The sequence below is a fragment of the Columba livia genome, chromosome 1 (assembly GCF_036013475.1).
Source record: "Columba livia isolate bColLiv1 breed racing homer chromosome 1, bColLiv1.pat.W.v2, whole genome shotgun sequence".
NCBI classification, from domain to species: Eukaryota; Metazoa; Chordata; class Aves; order Columbiformes; family Columbidae; genus Columba; species Columba livia.
In genome coordinates, this window is record NC_088602.1 from 166,187,764 (window position 1) to 166,213,275 (window position 25,512).

General features: G+C 40.3%; 1 protein-coding gene across 6 annotated transcripts in view; it reads right to left on the minus strand.

Moving 5' to 3' along the window:
* Positions 1-25,512, minus strand: part of TMCC3 (transmembrane and coiled-coil domain family 3) — a 144,874-nt gene that overhangs the window by 23,871 nt on the left and 95,491 nt on the right. The window contains exon 1 of one of the 6 annotated variants that reach the window (XM_005508328.4): positions 24,534-24,768. The exons of the other annotated variants lie outside the window; for them this stretch is intronic. Coding sequence (XP_005508385.1) covers positions 24,534-24,611 — 78 coding nt within the window. The 5' untranslated portion in view covers positions 24,612-24,768. Of the gene's footprint in view, positions 1-24,533; positions 24,769-25,512 lie in introns of those variants that run through there. 6 annotated transcript variants of the gene reach the window in all.

A 25,512-nucleotide genomic window follows, 5' to 3' on the forward strand; every position in this document is an offset into this window, starting at 1 on the left:
AAATACCTCCTGGAAAGAGCATTGCTCCAGAAAGTGTGTAGTTTCATTACACGCAGCAACAATGGTTTAAGCACTATGTAAGTTTTAAACCAACCAGAGAAAATTTGTTATAGCCTAGAAAGCTAAGACCCAACTACAAGATAAGCTTACCGTCAGATAAAATCTCACAGTGCAACTAAAAGAAAATCTAACAGATTCAGTAGACATACTATCAGATGGTCACGTAAGGGGCTGATACATGCGAATGTCCATAAAATGACTAGAGACTTGGCAGCCTGCCAATATCCTTTACAGCAAGCGAGTCTGGCAAGGTCAAAGTATTTTGAGAGAAAAATGATCAGAGTTGGGGTATTACGCCTTTGTGATCACCTTCTGAAGAGTTCTCATTTTTAAGAGTAGAAGTTAAAAGTCATAGCTGGTAGTTCTAGGTATCTGTCTCTGGCACAACCTGCTGGAATTATAAGAGCGGTACTTCTGACCTGTAAAAAGGCAAATCCTAGAAAATCTCCACCAGCTGCAAGAGAAGCACCAGTGACAAACTGTATCTCAAAGTTTGCACTGAGAAAGCCATGCCAAATGTACTCAGTGATCTGTGCCATTGGAATTTGCCTCTCCCCCAAAGCACACAGACACACTGGTGGGCAATATGAGCCAGAGATGAAAAGAAGAAAAACTAATCATCACATTGTTCTTTCAAACCAACCACAAGTTCTAAGTATTAAAACATGATCTATTTATTTCCCTTTCGGTTAGTGTTGTCTCCTGAACCTGCTCGGCATGTGTTCATGAGATGAAGATTTTGTGATCTCCTGCCCACAGCAGATCAAGTGTCACAACTGCTTTCATTGTTGAAACATTCAGGGACTTCTGTTAGGCCAAAAGTAAACAAAGTGTGTCTTTGACAACCACTGACACTTGATCTGTGCTTACATTTAGATCCCACATAGCTCCTGTAGCCACCTCAGGTGAAATTTCATCCTCAGTCTGATACCACAGGCATCTGGCACCTTGCACATAGCGATTCTGCTACCTGCAAATCATAACCTGGGCTCTTAATGTCTTCACTTTTTCTCATCCATAGTATGGTTGGCATCCGTGAATGATGATGGTAGCCACTTTGGCAGGTGGAAGCTGAACCAGTCACTATTTTGGGTGAAACAGGAAAGCCTGAAATTTTTTTAAGTATTAAGCTCAGGCAGGACAAGACAGGACCTGTTCTGCTCCATCCTGGAGGATGGGAGGGTGCCACATATAAAGACTTTGCTTCAAATCACAGCTTACTGGTTGAGCACAGGCTCATGAGTTCTGTTTACATGAGCAGAAGCCTCACGTGAGCTCAGGCTTTTCACCTTACCACTTTCTACCCTTTCTTTATATTATTTTTTGTGAACTCTTTGGTTCTCAGTTCCTTCTGTCACTGATTCCCTCTCACTTTTCTATCTATATATCCTGCAATATGTAGGTAACTTCCCCTCACCCAGAACTTCCGCAGGAAGTTCTCCTACTACTCCACAAAATTTCCTGACTCAATTTAGATTTTGCTAATCTCTGAGCCAAGGAGTCTTGAAGCTTGGACCTAGCTTTACAACATCTACAACAGAAGCATACCATTTGTCCTGTAAATCATACCAGTATCCACTCTCATTAGGAAATTTGGAGAAAATAATCTCACAATCCAAGCACAATCTTTCCAGTAGGTCATTCTCAGTCTCTCAATAGATGCCTTATCAAATGCACAGATACTCTTTAGCGTACATACTTGTACAAGGAAAGCAACAGTAGCTTCAATTCTAGGAGTTAACAATAAGTTAACAGCAGCAACACAATGCAGCTGCAGAAGTAAGAAACAATGTGAATGCAGAACGAGCAGCTCTATAAACCATGAGCCTTCCCCACCAGCCTGCCAGTGCATGAAAGAAGCTTTTTTTCTCTCTAGTCTCTTCTGTATGCGCCTTCACTTCTCAAAAATACAAAAAAAAGTATGAAAGGGCTCCTATATTTAAAACCAATATAAACAAAACCCAAACAAACCCAGGCCATTAGTGAAAGCTTAAGTGCTGAGTTACTATTGGCCATAATCTACTCGTGAGGCTTCTTTTTTAAGCCTACAGCAATTGAAAGAATAACTTAAAGCTCTGTGGCACCTGCATAATGAAAAGAATTGCCAACATATTTTTGTCTCTCTTTTGTGCCACTCAAATAACTGAGATTGGGAGGTTGGTAAGTAATATTTCAAAAGCAATTTTAGCTGAATGAAACAGAGCCATGATTCTAAACAATCTTCAAGAGAACTAACGTAGGTAGTCTGAAGACTTTATACTAAGGCAAATGTCACTGTTGCAAGTCAGATGCACTTAGCCAGTCATTTCCTGAATTCTTTTTCTTGTTATTTCACATGCTTTAAAATCCATTTTCCTGAAGAGTTTATTCCCTCATTCTCCAGGAATTTCTTCACAGTGACTTCACAGTAGTCCACTAACAAAGGCACTGATATCATAATCTGTTGCCAGGGGAATCAGTTCAGATGCAAAATGTATCATGACTTTACCGCAGAAACGAATGGGGAAGAAATACTCCATCAAAGATGAATGACATGTTTAGTCATATATGCCATCAGCAATGGGCATGAGGAAAGAAATGACCTGTAGGCTTGCTTGCCTGTCAAGATTGTTAATGAAAGAAGAAACAGTTGGGTTCTAGGCTTTCTTCAGCTTAAGACAAGTTCAAGGAAGCTGCAAGGAAGACACCCCAATCACCAAACTGACAGCTAAGAAAATAGCATCCCTCTGCCTCTCCTGAAGAGCTCTGGCCACTGGACCCCAAGATTTATGAAGGGGTTACAAAAGACAGTAGGATGGTGAGGACACACCCCAGCAAGGGGAAAACTGTCCTCACACCACAGACATGTTCTAAAGAAACACACTATCAGTGAAAGAGGGCACACTAGCACGTTGCTTTGTGTTCTCAGGCTTTCTCTTTTGATGCTCATTGCCCTGAGCCCCTGCAGTGCTGGGGCCAACCTGCCCCAGGAGGTGCAGAGGCCTTGATCAGATTCCGCACCTCAGAAACATGAGCTTCCAAGCAGCTCAAACAAGATGGTGGGCAATGCACAAGATGTCCAACAGACTTCTTTCCTTAGTTCAGCAGCAGCTTACCCATACTGCACTATTTCTATGAAATATGTTTAGTCTAATTTTTATCCTATTCCTGTAAAACTGTATTTTGGACCTTTTTTCCCCACACATTACTAATCACCAGGGTTTTAGCCACACATCTCTCCCTTTAAAAGAGCAATTGTGCTGTAATGTTCCCCACCAGACATGACCTGAATGGAGCTTACCAAAAAATGCATCCATCGCTACTTAAAATTACAGGAATAGCTTGAAAAATTGTATGGTATGCAAGGCAGAGTGCTTAAACGAACTGCAGGCAGAACTCAATTTCCCTACAGTGTTCTTACCTCTTCATTAAATGCATAACACAAGTAATGCCATCCAGTTACCTCTAAAACCATGACAGGCTGAAATTGGCTTATATACCTAAATAATTCACCACTGAAGAGAGGTGATTGCACTCCAGCTTGAAATCAAGACATGACAGCCTGTCACTGTTCAGGCTCCTCTGTGCATATTTCCCCACTTAAGAACCCCAAGGTGTTGGTTACAACAATTTTAACTGTTGCGCCTGAGTACTCCATGTTATTTTAAAACTCTACTGGTTTTATTTTTTTCCTATTAAATATACCCATGAAAGAGATTTTCATCAACTAGTCAGAGGACAGTAAGTACCTGCACCGAAGAGCTTACAACCTTTGGAACATTTTATTAGACAATCGTGCTCTATATGTCAAGTATGAGAAAAGGTGATAGGAAAATTCTGAAAAAAAAACCAAACACACACACACACAAACAACAACACCAAAACTAACCAAACAAAACACCTCTATTGGCTGATGCCTCAACTTTCAGATTATGCATCTTCACAGAATCACAGAATGCCAGGGGTTGGAAGGGACCTCTGGAGATCATCTAGTCCAACCCACCTGCTAAACCAGGTTCACCTGGAGCAGGTCACACAGGAAGGTCTTGAATGTCTAAGAGAAGGAGACTCCACAACCTCTCTGGGCAGCCTGTTCCAGTGCTCTGTCTCCCTTAACATGGATGTCTACAGTTTGGCAAGCAAAAATTGAACCAGAGCTAAAAACTGACCTGCAATATCCAGCTTTGTATGCAGCAAAGCCCAACACATACTAAAAAACCAGATTTTATTTCTTTAATGAAAGCACAGTAAGTGTAGACAAGCTGTTAAACACTTAACACTTGGTAAGATACTATGCAACAGTCCACCCCCCAAAAAGCAACATTTGCTAATTTTTTATGAAGGTCATGATTTTCTTGCTTCAGTGGCCATGAAAGTGAAATATTAATGTCATGCACAGGAATGAAACATACTGAAAATCCCTAGGACTCTACCAAGACACCCAGATCCAGAGTTTCAGAAGCAGCAACCAGAGCTACTTCAGTAAAAACCATTCTTCCACACTATGTGGCAGCTAAGTAGTGCAGAAAGGCATTTCAAATATTTGAGTAACATCAATTGCTTTTTGTGATCACAAGCATGGATGAATCCAGATTCTCAAAAAAATTTCAGGAACATCACGACCCTATGCACCTGAAGACAATGAAACGCTGTCAAACAGAATCAAGCGTGCCAAAAAAACCAACCACTGGACAGCAATGAGCATGTTGTGTTCTTAGAGGAAGAATTCAGAACGCAGATTGACAAGAATTTTCCATTTATTCCCTGCCACATGAAGCACGTGTCCAAATTTAGTTAACACTAGTCTTCTGTGAACATAGATGGAAAAAACAAACAAACAAGACCAACAACTGTTTAAAACTAAAACCTAAGATTTTAGTTTCCAATAACAAATATAACCATGGAAATGGCCAGAAAGAAAAAAAAAGGAACCCATTCTAAAATTTCAGTGGCACATTCTATATGTATCAACACAAACACTTCCTACGGCACGTGCGCTCAACAAAGAGCGCAATGGTGTAATAGGAAACAGTCACATCAAAATGCAGTGGATACAAGATTAACTGTGCACATCAATTGTGGAAGGAAGCACTTTGAGTAACACCAGCCACCACAACCAGATTAAAATGCTCTGCTGTCAATATCTGCTTCTTCACTTGACGTGTTTTGCCTTCCCAAAGGCACACCATCTCATTTTGAAGACATCTGCCTTTCTTCACAGTGTTTTCTTTGGCCACATATTTGCTGCTAAGAGCACAAGAGTTGGCTGGGATGTTGTGTTGAAATAAAACTTGCCTTTCCAATGTTCCTACAGAGCTCTCTCTCTGGCAGGCTCATTTTCTCTTTCTACACTCCAACATGACACACTTAAGATGCTAGAACACCGTCACCCAAGCATTTAGGGCTGATCATTAATAGAACTTTCACTATGAACACACTTTTGTCAATTTATCCCTACCCAGCTGATATGGAAACTTCATTCAAGTCAGAGTATAAAACTCCCTTTTGTGGGAGAGCTCCATGGTAGTCAGACACTATCAGAGGGCACATGTTACACTTGATTGGCAGCTGAATAAGTGCTAGTGAGGCATCAGATGGCTAACTTGATTGTATATCAACTCCCTGCTCCTTCTGAAGGGTGTCATTATTGTTAGCAACACAATGCAGAGGAGACCACAGATCATTAAAAATTTGTTTTCACAGAGAGATAGAGAATGCTTTTGCAGGGCTGGTTACACACAAACTGACAGTCAACCCAAAGATAGCAGCACCAGGCTGTGTTCAGAACCAGACAGGCAGGCATCTGCTTCTAAGGTTACTAAACAAGCTAAAGAGGAAACCACATACCTGAGCACGGCCTGTATATTAAGCAAGCTGTCTGCAGTACTACAGCTCAAAAGCAAATACCAGTAACTGCTTTAAAGACACTAGCAACCCAATTGTCTTGCATCTGACAATTGACAGATGAACAGCAATTACTATGACAAGTTGGGTGAATTTTCCAAGAAGCATCTCTAAATCACTGCTAGAAACCACATATGCCCACTAAGTCTAGCCAATCCATTTTTTAATAATAGATTGGATACCCCTGGAACATTAATCTTCTGGTATGCTGTGACTTTATGCTTGAACTGGCGAGCACTATGGGCAAGAACATCTACGTGTTAACACAGCATTGCTATTTTTTTAAGCAGTAATTTGTGGATGGCTTAAATTACCCAGGCTACAAACTCCAGCACCACACTGCTCATCGTATAACTTTTTCCAATCCACCTGGAGGGTCTCAGGACCACCAGCTAAGGCAGAGGACTACACTGAATATGTATTCTAGTCCAACACTGTTAAGCAAAATTAAGGCTTACCCATCACTAAATGGATTGCATTGTTAGCTAAGCAGTTTAACATAATAACTTCATTTGAACTGAAATACAAGCATGTATATATTTCTCTGTGTGGAAAAGCATGAGACAGGAGACCTGACAGTTCTCTACCGCCAACAAAATTTTGGAAAGTGTTCCATAATGCAATATTATCCACTACTACTTAAGAGATTTGAGCCTTTGCTCAGCCTGAGCAGCTGCGTGGCACGATTGCTGTATTCCCTTGGATACATACAAATTGACAGAGAGGTGACAGGTACAGTACGCTGTATAATCTCCCTGCAATCCAGCAGAAGCATTAGTTGGGCAAAAATAATGAAGGACAGTATCATCTGTACTCCAGACTTGCTTCCTACAGCAACAACACCAGCAACGACTTCCCAGATCCCCTCACTCCCCAACACCTCAATACCCTCAGATTCTCTTCTGTTCCTTCTCTTCTGCTAAGAATATCTTCTGCTTCTTCCAGTGTTCTTAATTGTCCTTTATAATGGCTCCAACTTCATCAGTGTCCCTTGCACAACCCTTCTGGCCCAAACAGGTGAGCAAGAACGCATATTCTGTGGACTATCTTAAACTATCTGCCTACTGAATGACCAGCAGGCTGGCCAGTGGATAATAGGCAAATTGTCTCTGACTTTCACTCCCTACAAGAATGGATAAGTACGTAGTGAGGACAGATAAAATTATTTTCATAAGATGTCTGGGATCATTACCTTTGAAGTCTCGAGTCTCCTGTCAAATTTATTAGTCAGAATATATTCACTTCAAGAGACCTGAGTGATGCAAAAGCCTCAGGAAACACGGAAAATAATTTCCAGGACAGAAACAAAGGACTTAAAGGAAATTCCTGGCTCCTGACACTGAAGTTACATTTGTAAAATTATCAGGCTTCCTTCCCAAAGAAGCCATGTATTTTTCCTCCTACTCAAGTTTGGAAAGTAATTTCAGAACATCATTATTCCCATAAATAAAAATTTTATCTTGATTTACTACCTTTACTTGCCGTTAGAGCTTTTTCTTCTACACCCAAGCAGATTTCAATAATTTCTCCTTGTTTCCTTTGCTTAAAGGAAACTTATACCAGATGTTTTGCAAGATTATTAACCATCTGTAACCTGATATCTCCTCTATTTCCCTATGGTCCATGAAATCTCCACATACTGTTTATCACATGGCACCATAGCAAGACTGACTCAGGTCCACACTCATAATTCTACGCACAGGGAATTCAGCAGACATTGTGTTTATCTTTGCTAAGATAACAGATCATATTAACTGCCAGGATCCACCACCGGTTAACCCAAAAGTTAAATTTATTTCGCTTCCTATTTACCTCCAAGTCTTTAAGTCTGTCATTACTTGTTCTTTGAAAATTTGCCCAGAGATCTATTAGCTTTAAAGCCATCCAGGTCTCTGAGGTTATACTAAGGCCTGTATTTACTTCACTTCTCTTTTACAAAGAGGTCCTACAACTGCTGTTCTCCTGGAGGAGCTTAGTCCTGTTAACTCCTTGCACTTCTCTCTCCACAAGTCCATGTTTTATTATCACCTTGATTACAAATACCTCTAATTTCTACACATTCACTCTGATTTGTCATTCTGCCTCCACTCTTAAACACCAGTGTCTTGACAAACAACCAGGTCAGAAGTTAAATGTTTAAATTCTATATGCGTATCTAAAAAGGCTAATGTCATTCCCAGTTTACCTTCACTGAGGAATTCACCTATTCTCTTTTTATTTACATAGCAGAACATACTGTTTCTAATGCTAAGAGATTAATAAAGTAAGCACTTTGGAAACAATTGCTCAACAAACAATTTAAAGGTATCCAAGAGAGATGAAACCTAATGAGACAGAAAAGCTGAGAATGCGTTAGTCCAAAATGAAATGGATGCAGAGGGAAAAAAAGAGAAAGGTTAATCTAGGAGATAACGGGCAATCTGAATGCTTCAGACTGGGGAAAACATGCCCAAAGAATCTGAAAAATGATGCATCATTTTCATAAAACCTCTGGACGAGACGTAGAGCTGTTAACGTGAGGAATTTTGTAGGGTTGTTTAGAAGGTTTCTGGGTTTTATTTAATGCTATGAAAAATCTACACTGATATGGTATCACAGGTTCTTTGTTACCAAAACTAAGTACTGTCAGCACTACAGCCACCACAGGCAATTCAATTTATGAGACTACTGGCTAAAATCATGGTATCACACACAAGAACAGGAGCAGTTTAGCAACTAAAATACTAACATTTTAAATAAAAATAGTTATACGTGTTGCTATTGTAATTCACACTGGACATTAAATCCCAAAAGAGGATATGTCCTGAGCCAAGAACAATAAAATTCTCTTTTCTTGTGGTAGCTTGCAGATGAACAACGATTAAGAGCAACTTCCTAATCTTCATAGCCCTCACCCCTATTCTCTCTACTTCATGCTTTCATAGCGAAGTTGATAAACTACAATTTCTATACAAGCTTTCCCACAGATGGAAAACTGCAGGAACTGGTACCAAATATATCTCCCGGAGAAAAAAAGAAAAATAATCGCATTCCATGCATTTCTCATGGTGTGATTTTACAATTTTTTTTTTTTAATTTTATTTTTTCTTTTAACAAATAAAAAATTGGAGGAAAACATCAGCCAGATTTTCTAAGATAAATACAGTATTCATCCTGCAGTTCTGTTTGTGCTCATTTTTCCAAAAGGAAACATTAAATACATAAAATATAGAAAGGGTGTAAACAGTTTAAATATTTTATACATGCATATATGTATGTGTGTATAAAATACACAATGGCATATTTTAAGACAACAAAATTACATCTGTGTCCTCTTTGCTCCTCTCCCAGAAAACATAGACAACCCCAAGTCCAAAATCGTTACTACTGAAAACACGTATTTGGCTCAAACTTGTCATTTTAAATTAATGTCTAGCAATTAGGAAACTCCATTTGGCACCTGCAAGAGTAACAGCTTGCATACCAAGAACATGGAGTTCTGAGTCCATTTAGGATAAAAAAAAGTTATCTTGAGAGAGCCCTGTTGCCTGAAGAACACACCTTGCCAGAAAAAGAGCTTTATAAAGACACCATTATTTGTTGGGAACAGGGGGATGACTTGACATAATTCAGAAGAAGGAGATTAAAAATAGGAGTGTGTTTTCTGGGAAGTTCAAATATCAGAACATTGCAATATTTTCACACTGCCAATTTGTTCACTTCTGGAAAAAAAAAAAAAGTCATCCTCCCTTTCTAAAATGACAAAAGGCTGAATAAACAATGCAAAGCCTGCTCAGGCAGAAGAAAGCTGAGCATAGCACTAGCCTAAGGAATACTTCTGAGCATTCAGCATTCAAAAAAGCAAGCACATCTGCTGTGACAATGCTATGGGGTTTGTGTATTTGGAAATGAGCTGTTGCATTGAGGACACTTTGTACCTTTGTTAACACGACTGTCTCCTAAATCTTATTGCTATTGCAAAGATAATGACAGCAGATAGGCTTGTCTAGCCCAGGAGGAAAAGGCATTTCAGAGAATGACGCAACTTTATCACAAGTCTCTGAGCACTGAGAACTGAATCTTCTAAGTATGTTAATCACAGCACTGGAAGGTACCAGGCACTACCCTTCTAAAATTAAAGCTTCCCCAAATTCAGCAAAGAATAATTACTACAGAAAATAAAGATATTGCTTCATGTGTTGGCTAGTAAAATATATGGCAAGTTCACTGCCCCTTACATGAAAATTTCAAAACCTCAGTTTAAATACAATACTTCCAAGTCAATTATAACTCTGTAGCATTAGAACACGCTGATAGGATGATTCAGTATATTAAGACATGAAACTGATCAAAATAATCTTGTAATGAGAATTTATTCCCATTTCCAATTCACTAACCCTACTTTAACAAAAGTACGTATTTAACAGTCCATCAGCCAGTTGGTCACCAAAAGAGCAACACCACGAGCAACATATTTGGCCCTACATAGAAACACACAGTAATAAGTTTTAAATAAGTATTCAGAGGCAGCTATTAAAACTTTGTCTCACTAAACTATGAGCAGTTCACACCTCTAAAATTAGCAAGTTACACTGGATGTAACCAGAGACAAAATTTATTTGTAAAAATAGAAATTAAAGAGTCTATTGCAATGTGCAAGGGATATTAATAATGTGAATTTAACTCTATGTAACATTTTAAAGCTATCTTGCTAGGCAGTTTACATATTAATTGCAGGCCTTTGTTTTCCTATAATCGGACATAAATGTGATTAAAAACAAACTAACCCAAACCAGTATGAAGGTTCTGTTTTACACATAAAATTACTTTCTCCGCTTTTAAAGACAGACATTCTAACACAAGTCCTCAGCTAAGATTTCAGTTTCCGTATTAACAACTTCAGTACAAGTTTGCTCAATCAGCATCTCTAACAACTATATAAGGCTGAACAACCTTTGTATCCTCATTGCTATAGAAAGTGGCAAGAGAAGCCATGTGTCTGCAGGAACAGGGACCAGTGCTGCAATGCCCTACATACCACCCATAAGAAGCAAGCAGGCACAAATATTAACTACATGGTTACCCTTGAGGAGTGATGAGCATCAGACCCAAAATTCCTTAACTCCCAGACAGTGATTTGAGCCACAGCACTGTAGATAAAGGGCAGAAATTTCCTCTTTCCCGCAGCTCCCTCCTTTCCCCCTTTCTCTTCAAAATGTCCACTCAGGAATAGCAAAAGCAATTTCATATTGAAGATTACAGGGCACACTCTGAAAAGAAGACATTGCAGTCTGGGGGATTCTCTGACAGATCATCCTGAAGCAGCACTTACAAGGGGAACTAACGCATTCTTACTCTGAGGACTGGAACAGAGGAAATTAGAAGATCTTCATAGAGACTAAAAGTTTAAAAGGAATTAGGACATAGTACCATCTGTATTTGGAAAGCCAGGATTTATGCAAGATAAGTTACGTATATGCTCAGTCAGCCTCTAGTATAGACCTGTTGGAGCCACTGAGTACAAATTCTATACATGCTTTAATACAACAGTATTGCTCCAAGACATTCTTTCCACCTCAAACGTCAGCCTTCTTCACCCTTCTACCCCTGCCACTGTGCTACATGGGCTTCTTTTTCAGCCACACCTACTTTACAAAATGAACACAGCAGCACTAATACTTGCCATTCTCTAGGCATAGTCTTATATAAACAACATGTAAGAGTGACCTTGAAAACTCACCACACAGCACTTCTTGGTCAAGATGTAAAGACTGGCTGCATATGCTCAAACACTCTATGACTTTATGCTTAGTCTTAGAAAACTAGATTGCTGCACCTTAGGGAGGATTAATTTTAATTGGCAGAACCTGTCGAAAAAGTTAAGGTAGACTGAGGTCTGATGGACACATGAGGAATAGTAAACTATCTAATATGTCTTATCAGTACATCTTTTGCTGTAACACAGGCAAGGCCAAGATGAACTCCTTAAACCAAGAGAAAAATGAACTGAAAAAAGTAGCTTACCTCAAACCCAAAGCAGTACTGTTTACATACAAAGAATTCCACATCCTAAAAACTCCTATATAAATTTCTGCCTTAGGCTTTACAAAAATCAAGTTTTGAATTTCTGAACCTGGTGATGCCCACCTTGCTGAAAGAATAGCTTTTTTTCATTTTTTTTCCATCAGCAACACCTATAACAAGACAATTCAAATACTTTACACTGTGGTTATGTGCTCCCAGTTCTAACACTAAAAGCTTGTCTCCTTCTGACTACTTACTGACATTCTAAAAGTTCATAATTGCCACTTTTCATTAATAAAATTATTACAAATAGCATCTGCAGAAGGCCTAATCCCTACACCACTGAAATCACCACGTGTTGCTGCTGGTTTATCCCAAAGCAGAGTTGATGGGAATGCCCTAAGAGCAGTCTCATAACCTCAAGTCTCCCACAAGATGACACATGGAACACAGTATCAGCCTAATTCCAATCCCGTGCACCACTTAAAAAGTGCAAAACACTCTCGAACTTAACCTTATCAGAAGCACATGCTGCTATCAGAAGTAATAAGAGCCCTAGAGATTTACAGAAGCAATCTTTTACTTTCTTGCAGTAACAATAAGGTAAACTTAAGATTACTTTCCTTCTTTCCAAGTCACACGTCGGTATTTTTTCACCCTTCTTCCTGTATTAGAAAAACAAACAAACAAACCAACCAACAACAAAAAAAGCAACCTTTCCACAATTTAATTCTGGCTTAACTATACAAAATAATTTCTGTAGAGCACTGACAGCAGTAACACTCTATGATAATCATAATAGAGCCAAAACAGAGAAAAGAATGGAAAGGTAACATGCTGTACTGCCAAATTTCTGAGCAGAGACCAATGGTTTCCATGCATAATGGCAAAGCTGGCAAAAGACAAAGGTAAAAAGAAAAAAAAAATCCTAAAACAGAACAGTTATGCATAAGTGAAATGAAGATTCAGTAATATTAAGAATGGATTGTGCAAAAGGGAGAGCCAGAAAAGCCTTTTGCTTTTCTGCCTAATCAAAAGAACTTCAAGTCCCACTCCAGAGTAAAGCTGACTTGGCACAAATGCCTAGATATTCAGTACATACATCTATTTCTATAATACATGAAAAGTGGTGAAACTTGCATCTTTTACGCAGCATCTGCAATATCCACTGCCACAAAGCAGCATAGACTGGATTTAGCCTCACCCAGTTTCAGACGCCCACCTTCGTGTGATTTAGTTTAAACCTCGAAGCTTCTACCAAATCAAGAGAGATCAGACAGATCACCTACAAGAGCTGTACCCCTCTCGGCTACAGAGGGTACCCTACACAACTACTTTAAGAGCAAATACCCAATTTCAAACACTTAAAATTTGGGAGGAAGAAACCCCTATGGCAGCTAGTCTTAAAATCTGCCTGATGTGAAAAGCAGGAATATGCACCCACTGGGCATTTTTGGATCTCAAAAAAAAAAGTCAAAGGGTTTGTTTGTTTGTTTGTTTTAAGTATCCACCCAGATGGCTAATGATTCTGAAATACATATCCTTCACAGTATTTATCCTCTCCCCAGTGTGCACGTTTGCAGAGATCAGACTCTCTTCAGAGAAATTAAATGACTCCCATCATTACACAATGGCTGAAAGCTGCCCCAGTAGCCTGAACCCACATCACTAGAGCCTTAGGCTAACACTGTCACCACTGCTCTAGGCTTCATTGCAAAAACATAGGACATCAACCTTCTCTGACATTAAGTGCCACACCACATGATGACACAGAGCACACAAAGATTATTCTAATTCACTCTCTCAAGTCCAAACAAGAATAGCTGAAACAAGGGCTAGGCTGTTTCAAAACATCACAAGCGGGTGTATCTTCATTGTAAGAGTACTTCTTCAAAACTGAAAAGCAGTTCACATATATGCTACAATGCTGTGTACATATTCACTAGTAAATGAGAAACCCCACCCAAAGTATCCATGAAAAGTGGCAACAAAGGTCAAAACATTTTGTGAAAGAACAATTTGTAAGCTACTACACTCAAAGCCCAGCTTCCCAAACCTAAAAGAACATAATAGCTTCTGGCCTCAACAAATCACGAACAAAAGTTTGACACCAAGATTTATGAATGTCACTAGAGATTCCACTTGATCACTTTCCAATCGATCTTTGTCAGTTGATGTCTTACTCGTCCTCCTGAATGCAACTGCAATCCAAGACCTTCCAGTTCCTTGTTCAAAAGGAGAAAAAAAAAGAATTCCTTGAAGGCAAAAAAAAAAAAAAAAGCACAGTAAAGAAAGGTGCATCTTTTTTCTACATTAAATTTCTATTGCACGACACAGGGATGCCCCTCAGGTAGAAATCCATAGGAAGCCGGTTTCATAAATATCGGAAATTGAGGATTTGCTCTATAGGATTTCTCTGTGCATGAGAGAGAGAATACCACAGGCATTGATGCTGGAAAGACACAACAGAATGACCTGATAATGGCCCATCTCCTTTACCAGTAAGCATCTAGCTCTTACAGACAGTCATGCTCCTTGGCACTTCCCAAGGCAAATTACTTATGACCAAATCCATACAGTTTATGGGAACAAAACACACAAAAGCCAAACAAGGACAGTCTCAGAATTTCTTCATATGCCTACTGCAAACAGAGGACAAACTCTCACTGATTGTCTAAGCTCTCGCTGTCTTCACTCTTAAGTCTTGTTAATAAATGCTTTGACTCCCTCTCTCATTCCGCAGCTTCCCCATGCCTCTGGTACAAAAGCCTGCCAAATTCAGCCCTCTTGCACAGGACAGAAGTAGCATAATTCTTGTACAGATCACAGGCCCTCTTCAGGCACCTCTCTGTGATGATGCTGTATTTCTGAAGGGCCCAAGTATCACCCATTGCATGAATTCATGTGGGAGGAAAGGGTTCCACTGTATGCATCTTCACAAAAAGCTGAGCAGGATATCAACTTAGGAACATGACAAACTCACTGCCAACCTTCTGGACCCCTTTTAGGGCAACAGTTACTGAATCAATGTGATGCCATTTAATACCTGGCTTTAAAAGAGACTCCTAAGAATATTCCCTTAACTATTCTATTAGAAGCAGGCTGCCATCCTTCCTTTGTTCATCAAAACTGAAATAGTGTAATTTGCTCCACAAAAGGACCAGTTATATGTGACAAGGTGTAACCAGATTTCTTCCATAAGACATGGAGCGGGGGCTGGGGGGGGAAATGAACAAAGATAACCACTTTTTCTGGATATAGTAGGCAAAGGGGGAAGAAAGAAACCAGAAGCCCAATGATGTGAAGAGATACTCTGCTGATCTGGTAACAAACATCAGGGACAACCATGAGACAGAATTGTGTTATTCCTGCCAAAACCTTTAGTAAAACAAAGATTCCTAAGATAGTAAAAGCCACACACCCCCATATTGCACACATGCATCAGTAATTGGACTAACACCAAGTACTGAAGCATTTTATTATATTTTCAAGTCATCTGTGTGGAGTTGAGAAAGAAAACAAGAAAATTAGCCCTGATCTCTGGTACAAATTGTTAGCCTGATTCTAGACAAATCCACATTGTTCACACTTACTTCAACACATCACAAAATCTTCTTAGTGGCTTAAAAACAAACAAACAAACAAAAGACAGTTATATAATTCAAGAAGTGCTGTCAAGTTCATTTTACCAGACCAAAGGGGATCCAAAGGCATGAGATACAGGATGCATCTTCTTCATAACCCAATGTATCAGAAAGTTATTGGTAAATGGTAGAATTGAGGCAGGTATGAGAAGAAAGTGTTCCAGCATTTAACAAAGCTTTCCTTCAACAAAACGCCTTAACAAAAAGATATATCACAGGAGCAATCTACACTTCTTGCGTAATGTTTTTACTGTATTAAGTCACTGTCATGTTAGCAATATTTTATTACCTTTTCTTTCTTTGCTTTTTTAAATGTGTGCCCCACCCCTAACACCAAGAAGCATTTCTCCTGTCCTTTTCTAGTTACTATAATTTTCATATTTGAACCCATGTTTCTTGTAGACTTAAATAGGATGACAGTATTTTATGATAATAAAACAATTATATTAACACTGGTATGATACTATTGACACTGATAATTCAGTATCCACATACAGCACAAATATCAAAGCATAGAGTCAGAGGCTCCAGACTAGTACATTCAAAATTTAGCGCAGATAGAATTCTGTGTTTCACTTACAGCACCTACAGCATTTAGCCACTTCTCAAAAAAAAATAAAAGAAGTGGGAGCAAAGTGACTCCAGTGTGGACAGAACATGTGAAGTCCCACCTCTGTTCTCTCCATTCCTCACTGTTGTCCTGGCCATGGCCAAAAGCCGCTGAGAGCTGCCCAGTTACACCCACACACTTCCCCTGCCCCTCAGCCCTGGGACAGGGAGCGAGGCAGCTTGCCACTGGGGGGGGGTGCAAAATCTGTGAACATAAGATGACCACAGTGGGTGTGAAGGAGCCCCATGCTAGGGATTTGATACCAGATAGCTCTGAGAAGCTGGGGGAAAGCTGGCAGGGTGACGGTGGCAACCCGCAACGCTGCAGACAGGAGGAGAAGCTGTGAATGTGCGCGTAGTCAAAAGCCTTCTCTACCCTCCTTAACTAAGAAGAATTCCTCACATCTGATCTAAGCAACTCTCACTCAACAAAATATGTTCATTTAGTTTTTCTAATACTAAATGTCTCTTTGAGAGTAGTACTGGGTTTGATCCTACTTGGTTGCAGAGCTTCCACTTTTCCTTGCAGGTGTCTGCAGTGTTCAACCAAAGCTGCTTGTCTACAGTAATCCAAAGCACGGTCAATGGCCACTGAGTCCAACAGCCACATCCTGTATGGCTTAAATTTATATCCTAGAAAGTGAAGGTGAAGCAGTGAATCCTCAGAAGCCCTTAGCACACTTATAATACAGTATCCTACTAAGCTGTACTACCCTCAATTAAAAAAAAAACGTGAAGAGTCAGTTCTAATTGGTCTGTCAGTTGGTCTTTGGGCGTCACTCACCTGTACAGACATGTGGGTATAAAGCTGCACACTTTCTGCATATTTATATCATTTTACTTTTGAACAATGAGACTAGCTTAATTGTAATTTCTGTATTACATGCACTGGAATAACTTGGAATAAAAGGAAGAGCGAATGCTGTAAAACCAGAGAAACTTGCTACATCAGCTTACCCTAACCAGGTTTCTCTTCCTGTCACAGTAATTCTTGTAGTGTAGCACTGAAAGCCCACTTAGAAATTCACTTAGATTTAAAAACTAATAATCTATAGCCCCAAAGCATTGACTCCTGTCATTTCCTGTAAGCTGTGTCACTTGCTGTTTTGGTGGTGGGAGGCAACATCAGGTTTTTCTTAAGAATGGAGGACTTACGCTTCCACCAGCCCTGTGCAAGGCTTTGTCTCACCTTATAAATCAACACCTCCTGTGCATACAAACAGACTTCAGAGCACTGCAGTCTTCTCTATCTTTAAAACACTAACTTCCACCCTAATGCTTCATCAACTGAAAAGCCTTGTTTTAAACACAGGATTAGCAAGTCAACAGAAAAAAGAAGAAAATCTTATTTATTACTTGAAAAGCCAATGACTAGTATCTTCTAAATGCAAATAGCCTTTTTGAAAGCCACAGTCCTATTAACTTTACGCCCCCCCCGCAAAAAAAAAAAAAAAAAAAAAAAAAAAAATCAGATGACACAGATAATCACAGTGTTTAATTTTTGCAATCCTTAAATATACACACAAACACACACTTTTTGTCACAACCTTTGCCAGGAAATGAAACAGGTTTTCAGAGACTTTTAGGCAAACCCACTACAAAAGCATTTATTTACAAAACAAAAACAAAGATGAAAACTCCCCTACACCATCCTGGTTTAAGCTGGATGAGACTATAATACAAACTGGAAGTAGCATCTACCATTCTGTAAAGCACACTGAGAATTTTCCATAAGGCTGTTCTGATTCATCTTGGAGTGATTCTGCAGGCCACTGGTATCAATCAAAATATTCCAATGGATTCCGGACAACTTGGATCACATTTTTATTTTAATTCAATAGCAAAGTGTTAATTCTTTGCACGCCCATGTAACTTTTTCATACAGAGCTACTGAAACAAAACTTTGCAAAGGAAGGTAACTGTTACCAAACTGTACACAAAGAGGTAAACCAAAGAAAAGGTGTTTACTATACTGATGGTTAACTGAGAAATATTTAGAATTGAGGCCAAATATTTTACAGTAAAGGTCCATTAAGTACACCACAGTCTCAGTGTGCAATACAGAGGTAACTAAGAAAATACTAATACCAGTGGTTTCCATAACTTCTGCCCTCTGGAATTTTATCCAGTTGCAACACCTAATAGAACAATAATGAAGTCAAGCAGCTGCTAATATTACTATGCTTTTCTGGAATTTTTTTGAAAACAAAAAGCCTTATTTCAGCTTTCTACAGTAACAGTATCACAACTCACAATTTGTAGATATTCTTTATGCCTCAGCCAGTAGAGACATCACCGCACTCTCATCCTTGTCCCTAAATTAAAGCATAGATTATGTAAAATGATACAAAAAAAAACCTGCCTTGGAGGAGTTTTCACTTGCTCGGCGTCTCAGAAATATTAGCTACACAGCCACAAGCCATCCCAGTTGCACACCAGGTCCCATATGTCAAGGCTTCAGAACATCATGTTTATTTTCAGCTTTGCATATTAATCCTCCACTCCTACTGTGGACTAAGGGAAGAGCAGAAAACTTGCAACAGTCAAGATATTATATATCTGCAACTCTCACTGGCAATAGTAAATGCTCTTTAGCAAAGTTTCTCTATCTGAATACATAAACAAAAAGCAAGAATTATGTTCCACCATTCCCCAATACTACATAGAAGCTAGTCTCCCACACGGGTCTTTCCTAAAACCACACTCATTGCAGGGGTGAAGATGAAAGCTGCACATTCACTAACGGTGCCAAAACAACTAAAACTGAACAACAGGCAGTGGCAATCTTTTTAGCCTGAACAATGTCAGACATCAAATCCAGCCAAAACCTTAAAGGCTTACCTATGGAGATGCTGACAATAAGCAAGCTAGGGATCTAGAGCTGTTGGCATCCCTCTACATCACCACTGGCAACCTGACAGAAGGACAATTACATGTCCTTGAAAAAGAAAGCAAACCAGAAGGTTGGTGATTTTCACTGAGTGACCATTTTTTAAAAACATACCTAGTGTTTCAAAAGGTGGTCAGAGATGCCCTATTCCTGCAAGCAATACCATTCGCTGCAATAAGGATGAATCAAAAGCATAGCTAAGTAAAGAAAACACTGTATAATCTTCAGAGACATTAATTCTCCAGGTATGAAAATATGAAAGCACTAAGTATAAAACTTCCAAACCTAATAATCAGCTTAAACCTTGAAAAGAACATGCATCCCCACTTCTACTTACTGTTTAAAACTGTCTTCTTGGGTTGAAAGGGAAAATATGGGTTGGGTGAAAAAACAACCTTTATGACTCATAATTCTACCAAAGAGGTTGACCTTGCAGGATCAGGGGAGCGCAGCACTACTGTGCTAAGGCATACAGCAACAATTTCCCCCTTTATTTCATTTGACAACAACTTACACTTAACACTGACCTCTAGCTTTTAGATGTATTTAATCCCCAAACCTCAAAGTATATTAACAAAAGATACCAGCCTTGTAAACTTCCAAACATTCATTTCCAGCACTGGCAAAAAAAAGTTACAAGTTTTCCGAACAGTTCTGCCATGACAAAATAATCAAAACTTGATTACTGTTTTACATGAACAAACCAGGCTTTTCTTCAGTTGTAACCAGTTAATCTGTCTTTTTAGGTTCACATGACAATCGTGGCTTCCCTCTCTTACTCCCAATACTCTTGCATCACACAGCCTACTCTTTGACAGGTTTCACACATTTCTAGATACACCATGGATTTAAAACCAATGCTCGGAGGCCTTAACAATATTCCGTCTCATCAAATTATCTTCATCTCTTGTCAAAACATGAGGGAACAGTGGGAAAAGCGTGCATAAGTTCTTCGAGCACAAAATATCTGGAGGTTTGGTTACAAGTCACAAAAGCCCAGAATAAGCATTTCTTCTATGGTGACATTTGCATTTAAAGGGATGCCAAGAGATTAAATCTCCCTTTATCCCTAAAGCATGGGTAGGATGTTTTTTCTGTTTTGAGTGAGGTTTTGTTTGGTTTATTTTGGGGTTGTTTCAGTTGTTTGGTTTGGTTTGTTTGTTTGTTTTAATCCTTCTAGGTCCCTTTATGTTATTTCCTCTAAACACAGTAAAGATTTTAAGAAATAAAGGGACTCCAAGGACAGATGATGAAAGTGATTAAAGGCTTAGAAAGACTTCCATATGAGGAGAGAATATTAAAGACTGCCTCGATTATAGACAAGATGAATGGGAGGGGTCATAAGAGAGAAGAGTTTCCACAGAATGATTTTTCATTACTAGAAACCAAGTGGATTTCTGGATTCTCTTTTTAATGTAAGCTTGTGTGTGTGTGTGTGATAACGCAAGAATCTGTTCATCCACAAAACACTGAATCTACTGCTATTCTCACAAACTAAGGCTGAAAGCACAAGAAGATTGAAATTCAGATTCTCTAATTGTTAATAAATAAACCACATCTACTCCAGTTAAGTTTTGTTTTTAAATAAAGGAAGAATTCTTACCATTTCAAATATAAGTCTACCACTAATAAGGGAAAGTTCTGAATAGGCTCCAATGTGCAAGAAATTACATAATTAGGATTCCTGCATCTGGTACTTGTTAAAAGATATCACTGCACAGATTTCTCATGGGATGCAGTAAAGGAACTCGCATGTTTTAGTTGTACTAGAAGAGGATTTTTCTGCTACAAATCCATCCACAGAAATTTATAATTCTGATGAAATGTGGAGGATTGTTGTACTGTAAGGGGTAAGAAATCAAGAGTAAAGAGCAATGCCCTGATCATCAGCAGGAAAAAAGAGTGTAGACAGGTTTCTGAGGTCTAAATAAGACAACCTAGTGAGCATTCAGAGATTACTGCTTTAATAGAGCCTTGAAAGGTAGTCCTGACATAATGCTCTAGAAGCAGAAGTCAACACAGTGAGGCAAAAGTTAGCATAGCCAGGCTGGTCTGAGCATCGAGAATGTTAGTTTCAGTTGCACAGATCTCTGCTTGGACTTACTGCCTGAGAAGCACAATGTAGCCAGAATCTGAGCACCTCTAGTCCCCCACACTACTCACTGAAAAAAAAAAAAGTCACTTAAGAAATCACCATGACACTATTAAACTATCTTGCAAGCTACATATTCCAGCAAGAACAGTACTTGGTGCATGACAGCTTAAAATGCAACCCTTGTTCCCAAATCTTGTCTTACTTTATGTCTTAGATCCTGATTTTGACAGATTTGGATTAGTTTTTGAAGCGTTGCAGAACTGACTAGCAGTGGATGTGAAGCGCAGTGAAGCTGCAACAAGTGGCTCTAAGAAAGGGAAAGTGAAACATTTTGCACAGCTCATTGTCCACATTGATTCCATCCGTGGCACCTGAGCAAGCTGCAGTAATCCAGATTATAGCAACCAAATACCATTAACAAGGAGAGGCAGAAAAGTGCCCTGGAAGGTCACCCTTCTTAAAGCTAGTGGTGGATGATTTATCAGAACCAAGATAACCACATGGCTGCAAATCTATACCCACCAAATAATACCACAACTGTAAAACACTGATACCATTACATTATAAGCAATAGCAGTTTTATGCCTCACTCTGTGCTGCTGTGCACAGCATGGCTTGACTCTCTTGTGACTCGTCCAAACAAGAGAACAGGAATCCTGCCTCTCCCTCAAAATACTTGGCCTCCTTAGATAGCAATAACTCCCCCCATATTAAGAACGACTCTGCTGTTTTTCATTAAAGTGTTTTATCTCTTTCAGGCCCTGGGAACTTCACACAAAATGTGACATATGTTTCATTGGAGAGTTGTTAGCAGAGCTCAGGATATCTTATGCTTCAAAGGGCCTCAAATAAGGTATTGAAGAGACCTGCTGCCTTCCTCGAAGGAGTTCTTTAGCTGCAGCAGAAATTTTAAAATCCTTTTCCCCTCAGATTCCACCATTTACAAACTCATAAGGCTATATTCACAGTAAGTTGTTCTAGCACTTCTGCAAACTGAATTGGGTGATGCTTTCCTATCATATACGCAGCTGCAATTTTGGAACAGTCGTCTTGCCTGCCCATAGAGAAGGCTTCACTTTTTTGTCAGAAAAGTCCTTAGGTGAATCTGAAAGACACAGGCAGTAACCTATAGGATAGAGAAGTCTTTCAAAACCTGCCCACCCAAAAACTAGACTCGCTAGCCTATGTTATACAGACTACAAGATCCAACAACTACTTTGACACCTCTCTTTCCCCCAGGCTTTATTAAATGTATCTCACCCTATTGTCCCTATCCTGCTGACAAAACCAACTCCAAGACTCCCTTCACACAAACAAGTCCCTCTGGTTTGTTCAGGTTTTCTGAGCACCTTCCCATCAGCTCTGTATTGCTGTGTTCATGCTCTGCGTAGCTTTTCTCCATTAATGTCTGGGAATGGCAGCTTTAATTCCAGCTGCTTTGATGCTTTCTATTCAGTCTCTAAAAGAAAAACAGCACTCTGCTTTCTCGCCTCTTTCCTACATAATATCACCAGTTACCGCTCCTCCACTGCCTGACCATTTCCATACCCTTGCTTAAAGCAGTAAGAGGAATGTTGCAGTTATCCAGGCAATTTACCCAGGAAAAAATCCTGTTTGTCAGGAATAAGCACAAATTGATGGCTCTTGCCATCATCTGGAATATACAACATGCTGCTAGTACCTCTAGCAATTATATTACAAGTTCTGTGATATCTGACACACAACTTGTAAAGACAAAACCCTCAAGCAAACTCTACGAACTTGTTACAGAGATATATTTCCAGTTCTTATGGTCAAAGAAGGGGCAGGCTGATCCCGCTGTAAAGAAACCCAAAACCACACAGAAGCACAATGTTTTTATAAAAATTTCTTAAAGGATGAGATTTTTTTTTTAACTTTTTCAACACACAAGTACAATATACAATATTGCATGTTAGCCCTGATACTTCATGCTTTCAAGCAGATCATCTAGACTACAGAGTGGAGGCTTCAGGTTTCACTCTCAAACATACCAAAAATCATCCTTGAAGGTATGCAACTTTCTTCCATGGCCGCAGCAGGCTATGGAGCACATTATTCTTACAGCAACAACAATGAAGAAAAACTACTTAGTTCAACTTGTGAAGAGAAAACCCAAAGTAAATACATACAATTTTTAACTGGCTTACGACTAGTATGTGCACCCAGCTTACACTGTGAAGAGCACTGTAGACTCCAGTAGTAAAGGTTGAGTGTATAGGGTTACCTATTCTTAAAACATTTCATTATGCAGCAACAATCTGAAGCACACCATCTCTTTTCCAGCACTGCCAATTAATGAGCTGGAGGGATGGAAAGAACAGCCAAGGTACAGCACAGGGAAGAAAAAAAAAAAAGGCAAACCCAATCAAAACAAGAACTCTCCCCCCAAAAAACATTTTCCTTAACAAATAGCTAATCCCTACACCTCAAACTGTAAAGCTCATTTATTGACATGCAGGATCTCAGCACAAAATACAGAACTCCTGCTGACATCCCAAGTCAGCCGGAGCAACCACCATTCTTTCATGTCTTTCTGCAATGCACAGGAAGAAAGAGTCATTTGTTTTACACCTGTTTGAGCTAAGCATTTTAGTAAGAATTTGAAATCTGTGCATTAACTGGAGAGCCAACTGCCTTCATCAGTGTGACATTCACCACAAAGGCTACTAAATATATGAAAGGATCATAAGCATTACCTATACATGGCTATTGTATGAACAAATCATCAAAATAGTAAGATAAAGACAAACTTGTCAGCAGACTATAAGAAAAACTGTCCCATAAAGCCATGCATCATGGATATGCAGTATATTCTTACTTGATTCCCAGCACACACAGATACACTTTTTCTGTTGATGTTCATCCCTGCCACAGCCCTCTTGGAACCAACTTCAGGAAGGAAACTATAATCAGTCTCTGTTGCTAAATGCAATCACCAGATGATCCATAGTTTATTAAACAGAAACAGGACCAAAACCAGGTACCCACCAGTGTGATCCAGACACTGAGTCACTTCAGTAAATCCTCAGCACTGTTAACTTTGGTGAGTAAGTTACTACTCTCACCTCCAACTAGTTTCTATGAGGGAAGATCGGTTTCTGTCATGTAAACAATCAGTTTAATTTCATTTTCTGATACCAAAGCGTACTTAGAGTAGGAATATGGAAATAAAGCACAGCTAAAATACTTCCATGTACAGCGACAATGTAGGAAACACAGACCTCTTGGGTAACAAGCTGCAGGTTGGCGGCTGCCCCTCAGAGCCCGGCGGCCCCCCACCCTCACCCCCGGACCGCGGCCGCCTCGACAGCCCTGCCCGTGCCCTCACCCGCGTCTTGCGGCGCCGGTGCCGCTCCGGGTCCGAGTAGGTCCTGTCCACGGCCAGCGCCGTGTCGCTGCCCGGCATGCTGCCCTTCCTCCCGCTCCTCCTCCTCCTCCTCAGCGGTACCCGCCACACGCAGCTAGAGTCCCGCCGACCGGCCGCCCAAGCGACAGCCCCGCGGCCGCGGCACTGAGTGGGCTCGGGGCGGCCGCGGCGGTGCGGGAGGACCGGGCACGCCCGGGGGCGTGTACAGCGCCGGCAGCCGCTCCTCAGCGACACTCCCGCCTTAACCCCTCCGCGCCACGGCTCCCGCCCCGAGGGCTGAGGCAGCGGCGGCCGCCGGTCGCAGCGCCCAGCGGTCCGGTCGTGAGGGGGTGTCACAGTATGTTTGGGATTGGAAGGGACCTCAAAAGATCATCTAGTCCAATCCCCTTGCTGGAGCAGGAACGCCTAGGTGAGGTCGCACAGGAACATGTCCAGGTGGGTTTTGAATGTCTCCAGAGAAGGAGACTCCACAACCTCCCTGGGCAGCCTGTTCCAGTGCTCTGTCAGGGATGTGGTGTTTCCCCCTCTCTTGGAAACAGGGAGGAGGCCTGAGGGGAGGAGAGGGTGGGGGTGGGCTACGGGCAGAGGGAGTGGGCCATAATTGAGACCACATCTGGAATATTGTGTCCAGTTCTGGGCCCCTCAGTTCAAGAAGGACAGGGAACTGCTGGAGAGGGTCCAGCACAGGGCAATGAACATGGTGAAGGGAGTGGAGCATCTCCCTTATGCGGAAAGGCTGAGGGAGCTGGGTCTCTTTAGCTTGGAGGAGACTGAGGGGTGACCTTATTAATGTTTATAAATATGTAAAGGGTGACTGTCATTAGGATGGAGCCAGGCTCTTCTCGGTGACAATAGTAGGACAATGGGCAATGGGTTCAAACTGGAACACAAGAGGTTCCACTTAAATTCGAGAAGAAACTTCTCAGTGAGGGTGACAGAG